Genomic DNA, 16,022 nt, shown 5'->3' with positions numbered 1-16,022 from the left:
GTCCCTGAATTTTACAGACGTCCATCAAATCAGTCCTTCCGTCCAAAATGTCCGTTAACAGTGATGATGTGTCAGCCACGTGTACAAGGACTAAACTGATGGAAATGGTCAAAATTCAAAAATTAACATTTCAGTTTCATTTTTCCTGTGTTTCCAATTATACCCCTCTATTACCATTCACTTTCATCCTCAGATTTTCACTCAGAAGCATCAAACAAGTCCCTAACCTTTCACCTTCCCGCCTAAACCGTCACCCTCTTCACTTCACCAAAATCATCATCATCACCGGCGATCATCCTTGGAAAAGATTCGGTTTTGAAGTCAGATTTCGTGGTTTGTCAAGGTAACGCCATTCAACTTCGTTTTCCATTCACCGTTGTTCGTTTATCCCTGTTTTATGTCCGTTTTTTTGTGAAATTTTGGTTTTAGTTTTAGGCGGGAAGATGTGGATTGATGGGACATAACTCAAGAAGTTGTGCAAAGCAAGGTGTGGCTAGGAGACCAAAGAATTGGATTGACACTGAGCCTGAAGAACAAGTACAAAGTATGGCAAGTGTGGAAACGGTTGTTGAGAATGTTGCTACTGAGGTGCAACAAGAGGATGTTGTTAGAGTTCCAAATCCAATTTACGGGCCATCCGCTTCTACTCAACCGCAGTACATGGAGTTTATCCCAACTCCAGGATTTCGAAAACAGTGATGCATGTTTTAATTATGCTTTTGGACTAGTTTAATTAATGTTTTTTTGGCTATGTACTGTTGTTTTTTTGGCTATGTAATGACTTATTAACTCGAATATTGACTTATGATATAATGCAAATGTTTGTCTTTTTATAATCAAAGTGTTTGTCTTTTATTTTTTCTTTGTTCAGCAAATGTATGTCCAAAGGATCAAATTGATTTCTGTTATGATAATTCAAGGACCAATTTGATGTTTTTTTTACTAATTTAAGGATCGAAATGATGGATATGAATATAATTCAAGGACCAATGTGATTGAATATTTTTGACAGAAAGGTTTGATTCATTCATTGACAACCTTTTTTCATTACAACATTACATGGACTTGGCACAATACAATAGCATTTTAAACAACTCAATCAAACAAAATACTCCTATCAATAACTTAATCAACCTAAGCTCACTTCCTAGACAATCAACTTTATCCATCAACCTTGCCCTCCAAACCTCTTCTCTGCCCCTATCATTTGGCTTCTCGATCAACCTTGCATTTCTTCCATGACCAGCATCATTGTTTTTAAAATAGCCTAATTCTTCAGCTTCATCAACCCACACAAAAATATTACAGTTTTCACAATCATCCTATACAATCAAAAGACAAAATCAGTATAATTTAAACAAAACATTCATACATCAAATAACCATTGTTAAACAAACCTTATGCAGAGGGCAAGCATAGAAAAGCCTTCCTGGGTTATTGACAGTGTTTGCTCTTCTTACAACACAAATTCTAGGACACCAACATTGAAGCTCTCTCACATCATCATTGTACATAGAGCTTGAAGATGAATAACGGTTGTTGTAGTTGTTTTTGCCCATTCGCGCACCACCCATCAATTCTAAACACTGAATCTACAAGGCAGAGCACTTGATTTATGAATTTCGAATTTAATCAAAAAAAATTAGGGTTCTAAGTTTTTTGAATTGGGGAAGAAATTTTGGGGATTTTGAACTCTATGTAAGGAATTATAACATTAGGTTCCAAATTTATATGTAAGGAATTATAACATTAGGTTCCAAATTTATATATTTGGGGAAGAAATAGCCTTAAATGAGGAAGTGGAGAAAGAGCCGTTACTCACAAAGATGGGAAAGAGCCGTTGCGAATTTTCTGAAAATCCATCAATTTGGTCCTTGGAAATTTTGTGTAAATCCATCAATTTAGTCCCTGCTTGCGTGGCATCTGACGTGGTACGCTTTGTCAGAGGTTAACGTGACACGTCACCTCCGTTAACAGACCAATTTAACAGAGGGACTAATTTGATTGACATTTTGTAAATTCATGTACTATTTTGATATTTCGAATAATTCAGGGACGAAATTGGCCGATTTTTCAAAATTCAAGGACTATTTTGAGGTATTAGTCTAATTGAAAGTGTTAAGTTCACAACGTAACATAGTCAACTTCAAATCCGACATATGATAAGTGGACTTATTTTCTCATGTTTTTACTTGTAAAAAGTTTACTCCCATGCCTATGATTTTAAATTTTATGCTTAAAAAAACATATGCACGAAGATGAACATTTTGCAAGTAAACGGAAAATGAAAATATAAACAATATATTAACTTCATTTTTTTTTGTTTGGACTAATCTTCTACGACGTGTCAAACCAATGTTCGAATCATTGAACATAAGATCTTTACAATTATAATAACGGTTTTCTTATAAAAAAAAATTGAAGATAAAGAAACCTTATGGTAGAGAAAATTGAGATTGAATAAAAAAGCAACGCATACTCTTTACTTTATGGTAGAGAAAATTGAAATTGGATAAAAAAGCAACGCATACTCTTCACAGAATTAGAACTATTCCATACATACATTCCTTAAATGTACATGTCAATACATGCATAATTGAAAAAGAGATCCACAAATCATTTAATCATGTTCTCCACATAACAATATAATTTGAAGGCTTTAATTATCAAGAACAAGAATGCATGATAACAAAGGCAAAAACAAGAGCCAATTACTATGAAAGAATGATGGAGATAGTAGTTTATTTGGGGTTCCTAAGAACAATGATGACAGAATCTCCACGAAGAAACATTTTGCTTATGAATCTATCTTTGTTTACTGGCTGAGCCTTTTTCTTTCCTTTACCAGTCTTTGGAACCTGATACAACACAAGCAAAACATTTTAACTTGTGTAACAAGCAAGCAGAGAAGAAAATTCAAATAAACAAAACAATGCAGCAAAATCAAGTAAACAAAATCAAATAAACAAAACAATGCATACCTCGGTCCACATTTCCCTAACATTTTCAAGAACCATATTGCAGTGCCTATCGAAAGCCATGACACGACCTAGAAGCTTTTTGTTGTTCCGACAATTTATCAGTACCTGCACAAATGTTTTGAACCCTACATAAGAACCTACACTTCAATATGTGATATACATGCCTCTGTTTGTTTCTGCAGTGGGATAGCATTAGACGCGCGTCTAACATGAAATCACAGTGTCTAGCTTGGAAATAATTGGCAAACACTAAACTTAACATATAAATATATAAAAAAACACACCTGTGTATTATTTCTAACACTCATGTAGAGCACAGATAGTGGTCCAATGTTGAATTCCTCTTCCTGGTTCATTATCACTGCCTGTAAGAGTTCACATAAAGAATTAAACAACCATCCAACAATAATGTAGTAGGAAACAATTGTAATGCAAAAAATTAATAAAAAAGATCATTAAAGAATGAATAACATACATCTTCCATTGGCTTGAGAAGAAAAAACAAAGCAAAGAAAACAAAACATGTTAGATAGCTGCAAATTAAATAGCACTAGTAATGATAATAACTTCAATAGATTTCTGTCATGCCAACATGTGCCTTTAAGGAAGGCGTTAAGTTATCTACCAATAGAAATCGTGTGATGGAAAAAAAAAAAAAATTTAACTTTGAATGTATGAATTTCATAAAAATTTCTATAACTAGTCCATTAACTTGTGTTTTAAGGCACATGTTACAATAATTAATAAGAGAATACATACCTCCTTTTATTGAAGGAGACTTCTAGGCAGATGCCAAATTCCTGTAGTGAAGTTGAAACTGACAAGAGTAGATAAACTGGAACAATAAAAAGAAAAGAAAAAGGGAATGGAGTCTAAACTTTTGGATAAATTGCAAAGAGCACAAATATCATCCTATCATATCATATACTAAAAATACAAACAATTTGGTCCCTCACAACTTTTTTTCACGACCTGATTTAGTTAGTTCTGACAAAATATAATATTCAAAATTCAAATTAATTTAGGATAATTTAATATAGGGACAAATTAGTCCATTGGAAAAATATTCTACCCATGTCAATCTTGTCATGCTTAGTTGGTCCAAAACCTAGATAAAAGGAGAGAGTTCCGTTCAAAACCTAGTTTATGATGAGTCAAAAGCATAGGTTCCATTTGGATTGAGATATATATATATATTTTTTTCATTTTTCTTTTCAAAAACTACCTTTATAAATAACAAGTAAACTTATTTATTTGCATAGACTGTTTTATATAAGTGTTTTAAAATAAGCTAAGCTAATCCAAACGGGTCATAATTTGTCTTCGGCTATGAAGCATGGATACTCCTCGGATTAGGTGTGTCCGATTAATTTGATTCTTCGGCTATGAAGCACCGACAAAAACCTATGATTACACTAAAATATGTCATTTTCTCAAATTATTATCCGTGTCGGCGTGTCATTATCCGTGTCGTGTTCGGTGTCCGTGTCCGTGCTTCATAGGTCTTTGGAATGAGAATCAAGAAAATTTGCGAGAGACCAAATTTGATCTTTACTCAAAGATAGATATATTAAAAGGACTACAACAACGAGACACGATAATCAGGTAGTTAGTTAATGGAATAATATGAATACATAAAAGCAGCGACAATTGAAAGAAAAAAAAATAGCACGAACAAACGGAAGAAGACAAGTGGTAGAGTGGGAGGAGCAATTTACCTGAAAGCAGCAGCAGATGACAAACGGAAATCTAAAATTCGGAAGGAACAAACACCAACACCGATCTGTGTTATGTAGAGTTTGTGTGTGTGTCTGTCTATATATAAATAATAATATATATACACACTCTAATACTTGGAGCTCAAGTTTAATTATTTTAACACTTTTAATTTATTTTTAGGCCCAAGCCCATAATTAACCTAATACTTTATTTCTTTATTGTTTCACAATCCACCGCCGCAAAGCATTGAAAGAGTGGTGTTTAAGTATGATGCGGAGGAGAGGAGTGAATCGTTTTCAGGTTAATTATACATCTCAATCTTTGATTTTGATTTTGATTTTGATTTTACTTGTTGAACCACGTTAACATGGCTGAAGGATCATCACATTGGTTTGCAGGGCTTTTACAGTCACATTGCTCCTAAGCCCAGTAATTCTCTTAAGCGTTTTACACCAACTAATGGGTATGTCTTTACTCTTGTTTATTTTCACCAAACCATAGGTCAAATTTGATGGTAATGTTAGGGAGTAAATTGATAATAAGTTGTTATATACGGACCAGATTGATAGTAAGTAGTTAAGTATAAGGGATCAACTTAACAACTTAATAGAGTTGAGAGAACTTTTTTGACATATTTGAGAGTGTCCGACAAAATCAGAGACTAATTTGGTGATATAGTCGTATCTTCTATCTTACTTGTTTACAACGTTTGAGAGCTTACTGGCAATTTACAAATTTTTCACAGCCAGTTTGCAACATATGATGATTTTGATGACGATGCTGTTGTGGATGTTAAGATGCCTACTGGACTGTATAATGGTTCTGTCTCATGTAAAGTTTCACAGTTTATTAAGGCTAACAAGAAGAAACTAAAGGTACTAAAATTAAGATTTTATTGATAGATACATGTTATCTGTAGTGCTTCCTACAAACTTTAAGGCTGATCGCTGAACTATCCCCCGAACTATTTCTATATTCAGTTTAGTTCGTATGCAACGTACAAAACTATCAGCCACCATGCTATTCACGATCTCAGACGAACTCTTTCCATTGTTTTCATTTTTGTAACGCCTGTTTTGTGAAACATCTGACTGATCCCCTTTTGAGCTAAGGTGGTGTCTGGAGATGATGAGCCTAAGAGAGATGATTTTGGTGAACGAAGGAAAAAATACGAGAAATGGGTGTTAGCTGGTACTGGAATTAAGACAGAGGATAACAACAATGAGGATAACGATGCTTGCGAACAAGCAAAAAAATTGCGACCTACAAAACGTGCTGCGAAAGCTGAGACCTATTCGACCGATTTAAGGTGAAGTTTTGGAGCTCTTTTGGCTTGAATATTTTTTATTTTCCTATCTTTTTCGAAATGAAAATAAAGATTCATTTGCTTTTGCAGGAAATCATCTGTCCCCTCTTTGCCTGAGGAGACTGTGGACGGAAAGCGCCATATCACTTCTCAGGTTCTCTTACTTGATCTCTCTTGTTTTCACTCTAATTGTTTATATGTTTCTGGAAATACTAAAGTCTTAACTTGGTCACCAATGTGCTGCAGATGTTAAAGAACAGAGGACTAACTCGAAGTCGCAACAAGTCGAAAAAGAATCCTAGAAAGAATTACAAGGTACTTTCACTTACTCCTTGTAGTTAACAGACTCCTCAAATTTAAATGTTCAACCATTGCTTTTCGTGTTTACTATTTCGCATTCTCTGGTTAAATCAATGTGCAGCTCAAGCATCAAAAATCTGTTAAGAATCACAAGGGACAGGTTCAGAGTATCAAAATATCATTCTCACCTTATGGCGGGGAATCCTCGGGAATTAACGCAAATATCAGTCGAAGCATCAGATTCAAGAGCTGATTTTGTCAGTACATTTTACATTACAATATCATTATATTTTTCTTCCAATTTTGAACCACATACATGTGTAGATGGAAGTATAACTTGTATAATGATTGATTGAAAATGAACATCTTTGGCGTATTAAATTTTTGTCAAGTTGTCAATTTTAACCGACAATACAGAATAATGTAACTATTATTCAGTTGATTAACGAATTTTACAGCAACAAATAAAACTTGATTATTCAAAAGAAGGTCCTCTCTTCATCTATTATTTACAAGCAGCTAGCCAAAAAATAAATAGCTCATAAAGCATAGAGATGAAAGCCTATCTTAGACGTGGAAGCATAACCGTTCAAACCCTTCACCATTAATGATGAACTCCAAAGTCTCACTCAACATTAGGAAACAAAAGTTTAAACCCTTCGCGTTAGATTTGACAAAATCACAGTGGTAGCATGATTTTGTTTAAGCTCCAAGTGTAGTTTATACAAAATCGTGGCGTGCATTGATCTTCTAAATGACAGTTCCACTAGGAATTAACGCATCCTTGATTATTGTGACGATCCCGCTTTTAATGAAATAGCCTTCTGTTTCTCTTGCAGCTTCTTGAACATTGTCACTGTTAATTATCTGAGAATTGAAACCATATGTAAGATTTCTAAAAGTTACGATCTAGTTAAATGTTTACATGAATGGAAACTAAGTAAACTGAGTACATTGCCAACAAAACATCGCAAAAAGAAGTATGAGAAGAAAACAAATAAATAGAATCTTTCTTCAAGACTCTTCAACATCCATGTCTACTACAATTATTACTCTCTATGTCTCAGATCTTTGGTTTGTTTAGAAAATTATTTTCCCTTTATACCTTTACAAGTTACAACCCAAAAAAAATACATAAAATGAATTTCATGTCTACTTGGTGTCGTACATTGAAAATATATAGATGAGTAATTAATTTGATATAAATAATGAAAGAGAAAGTTAGCGAATTATTATGAGATTTTGAAAAAATTGTGAATAATAAAGGTAAGTTGGTTTATGTTTAAATTGATTGTTTCTTAAGCTTTACGTCGAAACCTAAAAGGACCAAAGATTAGGAACAGAGGGAGTATATGATAGGAGAAAGCCAATTACTTGTCAAGATTAATATGAGAAGATGGATTAGAAAGTAAAATAGGGAATGGAAGTGTAAATAGTTGGATGATATTATATAACCTTCACATTTTCTCCAATTCTAGCATTCTTGTCAACAATTGCTCTTTTGATATGGGAGTTTCTGCCAATACCAATTGGTACACTGCCTTTAGCAGCCAAAAAACTTTTATCAGCTTCTGTCTGGAAATCAGAAAATCAATGTTGCAGTTAGGATTATTCCCTTGTAACTTACACAAGCAAATGAATGAATTGCGCTGCATCTAAGCATTTCAACTGCTTAAATCAAACTATAATAATGATCAGCGCAAGTAACAAGTAATTTGAACCGCATTTTACCTCATAATAATCTGCGCCCATCAACAAAGTGTCTTCAATAATAGCACCTTCTGATATGCAAGATCGCAGCCCGACCACAGAATGGAAGATTTTGCAGTTCTAGGGAACCGAAAAAAATGCACGTTTCTCCCAATTAAATTCATCTAATTATATTTGACATCATTGTCAAGAAAAGTATAAATCTCCTTCTTTGAACAAATTCGGAAACAATTTACCTTAATCACACATCCTTCTCCGATAACACTATCAGTAATATCTGCATCAAGCATCTTTGATGGAGGCAAATATCGCGGTTGGGTGTAAATTGGAGATGAACGATCATAGAAACTGAAATTAATATCCATAAACATCATGACCAAGATGCTCTCATCGAGTACATTGACATGACAATATGATGATTATATGGCATATAGCCTATTTATTTACCTGAAGTCAGGTACAGGCTTTTTGGTGATTCCGAGATTTGCATTATAGAAAGCCTCAATGGTACCAATGTCTTCCCAGTAGCCATCATATAAGTAAGCTTGCACCTGTGAATTTTTCACAAAAACTACCTCAAGATCCTGAGATTTAAGCTATGAATGTTTTATAGCAAGATTATAAAGTTCAACAGTTGGAAACTCCAAATATAAGCATTGACCTTTATCGTAATGAGGTTTTAGAAAAAAGTCAAAGTTTCTTGAAATTGAACAACTAGAAAGAACACATACTCTCTTTCCAATGGAAGTAGCACCAGGAATCACTTCACTCCCAAAGTCATTTGCACCAGGAAATTGGTCGCGAAGCAGGTCTAACATCACATTTTTGCTGATAACATATATACCCATGCTAGCAATAAAAGGCATTTCCTTTGCTCTTTCATCATCAAGACCCAAAATGGTAGTATCGACCTAATAATAGAGAATAAATATTATTGTAACTTCTGAAGCATTTGTTTAGGTAAGAATTATGGACTCACCTTCATAGCTTGCAACTGGTCTCCTTTTGGCTTTTCTGAAAATTCAATTATACGCCCCTCTTCATCGATCTTCATCAGACCGAAAGCAGTTGCACGCTTTTCGTCCATTGGCAATGCAGCCACAGTGATATCAGCATCTGTTTCCCTGTGTGCTTGGATAAATTTCTCGTAATCCATTCGATACAAATGGTCACCGGCCAGAATTAAGTACTCCAAAACATTATGCTCTTCAAAAAGCCATAAATATTGCCTCACAGCATCTGCAGTACCCTGCAATGACCACATCAAATTTTTGGAAATATCACTTCAAGGGACGATAAAGGCCGTCAGATAATGCCAAACACTCGGGGGAATTAAAAGTTATTGCAAATGCAGTCGTGGTCGTACATTGAAGATCACATGGTTATGATTTTTACTTGTATTGAGAATCAGATTTTAAAAGTAAAAACAAATCGTCTGATCTCCATTCAGTGGTAGGCCTTTACCAACTATAGTCGACTAATCTCGATAAAAAAATCTGAGACACATTATACTAGTAAATTACTAACTTTCCAAAGTAAAACGTAGTTCAAGATGAGCATAACACAATTATAAAACCGATTAAAAACAAAAAATATAAAGAGGAAAGCTAATTGAAAACATAGTTAAGGCAAAGTTATACCTGGAACCAATTAGGATTCTCAGGACTTTGCTGAGCAGCAAGAACCTCAACAAAACCTTCATTTTTGTAGCCACCGAGGTTGCTTGCATAAGCACGAGAAAGATGTCGATTGAGGGACGCAGAATTGAATTGAGTAAGAACATAGATCTTAGATATGTTGCTGTTTAAGCAGTTGCTAACAGGTATATCAATGAGTCTATAGTTAGCTCCAAGAGGAACAGCTGGTTTTGCTCTCTTCTTGGTGAGTGGATATAGACGAGTACCAGCACCACCTCCAAGTATAATGCCAAGTACACTCTGAATGAATAATCACATTTTCATTACACTTCAGTCACAAAAATAAAATAAAACAAAACATTCTACTTTAATCTAAAATTAAAATTTTCACATATTTCAATTCAATCTACAAGAGAAACCAAAAATTATTTTCTTCTGATAACAATTACATTATAGCTATGAAGCACGGATACTGGACACAACACGAACACTAACACACCGACACGAACACTAACATATGATTTGACATACACTCATATGTGATAGAAAATTAACAATTTTAACTACTTTTCATTCAGCTCTTAGCTCTAAAAAAGGAAGAAAAACAACCAAAAGCAAAAGATATAAACTCACTCTGCTAGCGTCAGGATCAAGGCAAGTCTGAGAATTCTGTGAATCAGAAACAGCCTTAGGAGTGACGATCACATGCTTCCGGATGCACCTTCCTCTTCCTGCACCACCAGAAACTGTAACAATCTTGTCTCCAGAGAGTTGTGATGATGAGAATGAAAGACTTCTTTGAATGGCTTTGTTTCTTATATTTGATGATGAAGAAGAACAACGTGGTACTTTGATAACACCTGTAGTAGCCATAGAAGCCATTGTAATAATTGTATCTATGTTTGTGTTACTTTGTTAAGGTTTCTGTTATGTGTGTTTTTGTGTGTGGTTCAGAATAAGAGTATATGTGAATTGTGATCTTGTAATTATGGACCATAGAGTAAGATATTTAATATTTTTTATTTTTTATTTTTTATTATATGGTTTAAAAGTTTGTCGTTTAATATATGATATTTCATGTGAAATTTGTCGTTTGATAAAGGACAAGGAACATTGTGTGATTGATGTACAAGTGCAAGTGGAATGCAATAGGTTGGGAGACTCATCACTCAATCAAAGGGGTTTTGATTTTTTCAACCCATTTTGAGATTTGCACCGTTCTTTTATTTGAGGTACAAATATGGAGTGTAGATAATTTATTTATTTATTTATTACTATTTTTTTTTTTTATGAAATGTGTTATTTTATTTAGATACGCAAAAATTGGACATGATATCTGAGACAGTTTAAAATACAATTCGGTTGTGAGTGATGTTGAAATCGAATAATGAAAATGAATACTATAAAAGTCGGAACTGTATATACATACCGTGTTAATGTCGGATTTTGTTCCAAAAACATTTTTTATTGTTTTTATTTTTATTGGGTTGAATGAGCATCGTTGGTGAACACTTCAGTTGCTATCATTTCCCATGCATTTGTCTTGTTATTTCAACATCTAATCAAGTGTAAATGGAAATAATAGTAGGTGTATGGAAGAGATTTTGATATTTTGATATTATAAAGTGAGTAAAGTATGAAGTTAATAGGTGCTTTTATTTTAACACATTCATGATTTATTATAATGTATTTATAATATATATTTTTTTATCTGTTATCCGTTATTGATATTTATTGCGGAACCTAAGATTTTTTCAAGGTTTGGTTCTGGAATAGGCTTGCAGAGGGACATGACATAGATGACTCTACTTGGTTCACTATTTTGCCTTCTACGTTGTTGGTAGATTTTGTACGAGACATAAATGAGCTATCAAACTATAGATTTTCACAACTTTTTCTTTTCCTTTTATTTGTCTTTTTTCTTCATTTTGAGGGTTTTGGCATAGTCTCCTCTCTTTTGTAATTTTTTTTTTTTTTAATAATATTACGTATTGGAAAGGCGGTAGAGGATGGGGCTTTCTGTGGGATGCCAACCTAATTAGGATGCTGCAGATTCTCCCGGATGCCCAACCTTTCTTTTGACCTTATCAAAAAAAATTGATTGATATTACTCATTTTATTATCTAAATGAATTATTCATTTTAGAGGAGCAAAATTCTTATTAAGTGTTTTTGTATAATTTATTTGTTTATTATTATTTTTTGGATGATTTGGTTTGTTTGTCTTAGCCCAATTTAAATAAGTACATGGGTAGCTACAGTTTACTATGTAAAATCAATTCAAAATAGGATAACTTGCACTTGAAAAAAAAACTGGGTTGGTTGGGATTATCAAATTGAGTAGATTATTTTTTTTTATTCATAGTTAGATTAAAATACGAAAAGTTATACAACTTTTGCATTTGTAGAAGCTATCAAGTTTGCTGAATCACATGCCTTTGACTTTGAAGATTGATAGGAAAAAAAATAGCCCCTCCGCCTAATATACTATAATATCAAGTTAAATAAGAATAATATTAGGCATCTTATAATTATTTAGTTCATCAAAGATTTCTTCCAGTAAAAAAATCATCTAAGATTTTTAATGATAGAATTACGACATGTCGAATGGAGGTATAAACATTCGAATAAAAAGACTATAGTGAACATAAATAATTGATATACTGAAATATATAATAATCAAGCAAACTACAAAACAAGCAAGCGTTTGTAGTCCAACGGTTAGGATAATTGCCTTCCAAGCAATAGACCCGGGTTCGACTCCCGGCAAACGCATTTGCTTTTTTGTTGGTTCTATTTATGATATTTACTTTTTTTGAATAAATTTAAATTTATGATATTTACTCTTTCTGTCAAAAACCAATTCTGCATACTTCAGTTTCTCTCTGTCTTTTCCTATGTTGTGTCTATATATATGAACAAAATCTAAAATCTATCAGAAATCCAATCCATATTTCTCTTTGAACTTCTCTCAAAATTGTTTTTATCTTTGAATTTGAAATAAATGAGGTCATGTGAAGCTGTGACAGTTTCAACTTATAATCCTTCCATTTTAAATCATATGTTTGTTTAATTGAGAAAATGGAAACTATGTTGTGCTTTTTTGTTTGTTTGTTTTTTTCTTCTTCAAAAGTTAGAAGTCCCGTATAGGTTGGTTTTGTAAACTTTGAAATCTTTATATACTAATGTGTAATATAAGCTAGTAAAAAAATATTAAAAAATGGTGAAATATGAGAGTTTATTCACCTGAGAAACATTGCCGATTATATGTGCAAAAAAGTTATAATCGGCTATGTATTATAGTTAACAAACTCTTATCTTTCACTATTTCTTTTTTCTTTAACAATTCATATTGTTTGGATAGTTTGAAACAAATTTAATTTTGAATATAGAAATAGGCTTTGATTATATTTAATTGCATAATTAAATTTGATATAATTGTATAAAGATTAATAGAAAATGATATATATATATATATATATATATATATATATATATATATATGTCAAATACGTCCTTCGGTCGTTTAAATTTGACAAAAATATAAAGTTAGTCCTTTAAATATTTTAAGTTTTAAATAGGTCTTTAAATTATTTTAAGTTTCAAATAGGTTCTTAAAGGGTAACTGCGTATTAATTAACAACTTAAACGACCTATTTAAAATTTAAAAAATTTAAAGAATTAATATGATATTTAAGAACCAAAAGATGTATTTGGCCATAAACATACATATATTTGTTTGGTTAAATTTCTATAAAAAAAAAACATTTTTGTTTAACTGTGTTATACACTAAAATAAATAAAAATATTGGTTGATTGTTTTTTTTGAATAAGCAAAAATAAAATATATTAGCAACGAAAAAAATATTCTTCCTAGCACAAGGCGTACCCTAAGTAGAACACCCGAGTTTAACAAACAACTACAAGTCGGAATGAAAAGAACTAAAAGAAAAGGAAGACTTAGTCAATGCCCCCCGAAAAAAAAAGAGGTCTTGGGTTGAGACCTTAAGGCGTGCTCCTCCTCAAGGTCTCAAATTGATTCTCCTTAATATAAATTTGAGTGACCTAGTTTAACTTCTTTATGTAGAGGATATCCAGATTTAAAAAAAAAAAAAAATGCACCAGAGACAAATAAAAAAAAATAATGGACTGATTAGTGTTAAGGGATTTGGGTCCATATACATTGGTGGCAAGAGTTTGATTTCTGGTTCATGCACATACAAAAATTTGGTTGAGAGATGAAAACTGTCTTATGTGTTTTCATGACGGAGATCAGTCATGGTTAAACGACGAAATATACTTCGTATCTATGACATGATACAACAACAACCAAACCTCCTCCCTTTATTCGGCTTTAAGGCGGCTGCCGAAAAGAAAGATGACCTCACCTTCTCGTTGGTGCCTGTGAGAGCAACTTATCTCATTAAGTGGAGTTGACTACATAGTAACCAATAAAAATCCCCTTTAACAATGCATAATAAACCCAACGAGTGAGTAGGTTAGTAGCTACTATTTTTAGTTTTTAGAGGTAATCCTTATATATATTTTTTTTGTGTGTGTTAACCCTCCGGTCCATGGAGAAAGGGGTCTTAGTAATCATTTGGTAGAACTTATTAACAATTTGAGTTCAATTGTTTGGTTGTGAAAAGGAAAATTATGTTGTGTTTTTCTTATTTTGCAAAAGTTACAAGTCCCACATAAGATAGTTCTACGAGCTTTTGAATCTTTATATACTACTCTATAATATGAACTTGCAACGAAGTTATAAATGATGAAGTATGAGATTGAGCTCCTGAGGGTTCTTCCGGAGCTATTTTCTATAAATCTATTATCTATTTAATTTATAGAAAATAGCTTCGAGTGACTTAAGGAATTCCAAATATACTTCATTGTCTATTTTTTATTCCTTTCAACCATCGCTAATTTTACAAAATCTATTCAGGGTCCGTGATAGCATAAAACTATATCAAACACACACACATTTTTTCTATTCGACCCATCTTCGACTCCAAACAACTGATGAACTCCACTCACACTATCGTCTTGCTTCTATAGTTCTCGATTGGAATTGTTTCTTTATTTTCTACGAAAAGATTGTTTTTTTCTTCTAATACTTGTTCGTTTTTAGTGGTAAATAGGGACGCAATCATATTTCTTATCATGTGTGCACCAAACACATGACATGATACATGTCTATCATGTTAATATCATTATCCAGCTCTTTGTCATATCCCATCTCTACCCTATCTTGCGCACCAAACAAACCCTTAATGACTTGTTCTCACAGGTGGTGGGACCGGCACTGCTTATTATGTGTATGCAACATTTCCGTGTCCATTTTGTTGTACTTTTGGCATTTTAGGTGTCATGAGATAGATTGACAATTCAAATTGCTTTGATTTAGAGATGACTACAAACTTTTGGTGTAATTACTTAAAAATAGTACATGGTATAATGTCTTTAGAAATTGTTTAGTTAGTAAATAGCGCTTTGGTTTTAAAAAAACCAAATGTCCTGCTGTTCACTTGAGATTTAGTCTCATAGCAAATTAAAATGGTCTAAGCATGTGTTTGTAGTCCAACGGTTTTACTCCCGACAAATGCATTTTGTAACAGCTGTAAAAAAATATTGAAAATTCAATCCATATTTCTCTTCGAACTTCTGTCAAAAAAAGTTTCTCTTTAAACTTGAAATGAATGAGGTCAAGTGAAGTTAAAACAGCTCAGCATATAAGTCATAAGTGCATTGTCTTGTTAAAAAGAAAAGAAAAAAAAAAGTTGGGAGATGAGTTTTGGTGAAGTTGAAACAGCTCAGCATTCAATCCATATTACTGCATTGCTGCTTTACTGATATTCAAGGTAATCCTTACATTTTAAATCACGTACTTGTTTAATCGCGGAAGGGGAAATTTTGTTGTGTTTTTCTAGTATTTGTCACATAGGAAGTACTATGAAGCTTGGAGTCTTTATATATCAATGTGTAATATACATTTGTAAATTAAAAATGGTTAAGTACAGGATTGCATTGTTTAGACTTTTAAAATGGAATATATATTACAAAAACAAAGAGTCATTCCTAGCACAAGATGTGCCAAGGAACAAACAATCAGTCCGAAACAATATTTACAAAAGGGAAACGAAAACAGCAAAAAACAAAGCTGAAAGAAACTAACAGTTAACCATAACCCAACACTGCCAAGGGACTAAGCCACCATCCATGGTAATTGAGGGAAAATTGAACAAATTTTTCCTTCAACCACGAGAAAGAGAATAACTTAATTTTGTCCACTAAACGCATAATTGAGCACTCTTTACCATTGAAGATCCTATTGTTTCTTTTCTTCCAAATTTTCCACACAGTAGCAAACCAT

The 16,022-nt window shown here is 32.9% G+C and overlaps 4 protein-coding genes and 1 non-coding gene across 10 annotated transcripts; 2 read left to right on the top strand and 3 right to left on the bottom strand.

Moving 5' to 3' along the window:
* Window positions 1–785: 785 nt before the first annotated feature.
* On the bottom strand, window positions 786–1,586 carry LOC120580701 (uncharacterized). Its single transcript, XM_039834776.1, has 3 exons — window positions 1,398–1,586; window positions 1,135–1,322; window positions 786–801 (listed from the first exon to the last, which is right to left on the bottom strand). Exons 1-3 carry the CDS (start codon window positions 1,572–1,574, stop codon window positions 786–788), a joined length of 381 nt encoding a protein of 126 aa, XP_039690710.1. The 5' UTR covers window positions 1,575–1,586.
* A 916-nt stretch (window positions 1,587–2,502) lies between these two features.
* Window positions 2,503–4,790, bottom strand: LOC11425290 (small nuclear ribonucleoprotein Sm D2). 6 transcript variants are annotated; one of them, XM_024784614.2, is made up of 6 exons: window positions 4,700–4,784; window positions 3,741–3,798; window positions 3,457–3,468; window positions 3,266–3,346; window positions 2,982–3,086; window positions 2,503–2,858 (listed from the first exon to the last, which is right to left on the bottom strand). In XM_024784614.2, exons 3-6 carry the CDS (start codon window positions 3,463–3,465, stop codon window positions 2,742–2,744), a joined length of 312 nt encoding a protein of 103 aa, XP_024640382.1. In that variant the 5' UTR covers window positions 3,466–3,468; window positions 3,741–3,798; window positions 4,700–4,784; the 3' UTR covers window positions 2,503–2,741. The 6 variants fall into 6 exon arrangements, with proteins under 6 accessions (XP_024640382.1, XP_024640381.1, XP_024640383.1 ...); XM_024784613.2 differs by having other exon boundaries at window positions 2,509–2,858; window positions 3,741–3,816; XM_024784615.2 differs by having other exon boundaries at window positions 2,509–2,858; window positions 3,741–3,781; window positions 4,700–4,781.
* Window positions 4,791–4,891: 101 nt separating this feature from the next.
* On the top strand, window positions 4,892–6,577 carry LOC112421995 (something about silencing protein 10). The gene is made up of 7 exons (XM_024784612.2): window positions 4,892–5,000; window positions 5,099–5,163; window positions 5,446–5,575; window positions 5,813–6,009; window positions 6,097–6,160; window positions 6,253–6,321; window positions 6,428–6,577. The coding sequence occupies exons 1-7, from the start codon at window positions 4,968–4,970 to the stop codon at window positions 6,557–6,559; spliced, it is 690 nt and encodes a 229-aa protein (XP_024640380.1). The 5' UTR covers window positions 4,892–4,967; the 3' UTR covers window positions 6,560–6,577.
* A 128-nt stretch (window positions 6,578–6,705) lies between these two features.
* LOC11418715 (glucose-1-phosphate adenylyltransferase small subunit 1, chloroplastic) lies at window positions 6,706–10,631 on the bottom strand. Its single transcript, XM_003617877.3, has 9 exons — window positions 10,287–10,631; window positions 9,657–9,953; window positions 8,996–9,265; window positions 8,748–8,927; window positions 8,464–8,567; window positions 8,253–8,364; window positions 8,038–8,136; window positions 7,762–7,881; window positions 6,706–7,173 (listed from the first exon to the last, which is right to left on the bottom strand). The coding sequence occupies exons 1-9, from the start codon at window positions 10,533–10,535 to the stop codon at window positions 7,057–7,059; spliced, it is 1,548 nt and encodes a 515-aa protein (XP_003617925.1). The 5' UTR covers window positions 10,536–10,631; the 3' UTR covers window positions 6,706–7,056.
* Window positions 10,632–12,355: 1,724 nt separating this feature from the next.
* Window positions 12,356–12,427, top strand: TRNAG-UCC (transfer RNA glycine (anticodon UCC)). The gene has a single exon. It is a non-coding gene; the product is annotated as a tRNA-Gly (tRNA).
* The last annotated feature ends 3,595 nt before the right edge of the window (window positions 12,428–16,022 follow it).

Source organism: Medicago truncatula, chromosome 5 (assembly GCF_003473485.1).
Source record: "Medicago truncatula cultivar Jemalong A17 chromosome 5, MtrunA17r5.0-ANR, whole genome shotgun sequence".
NCBI lineage: Eukaryota > Viridiplantae > Streptophyta > Magnoliopsida > Fabales > Fabaceae > Medicago > Medicago truncatula.
This window is presented reverse-complemented; position numbering and strand designations above follow the sequence as displayed.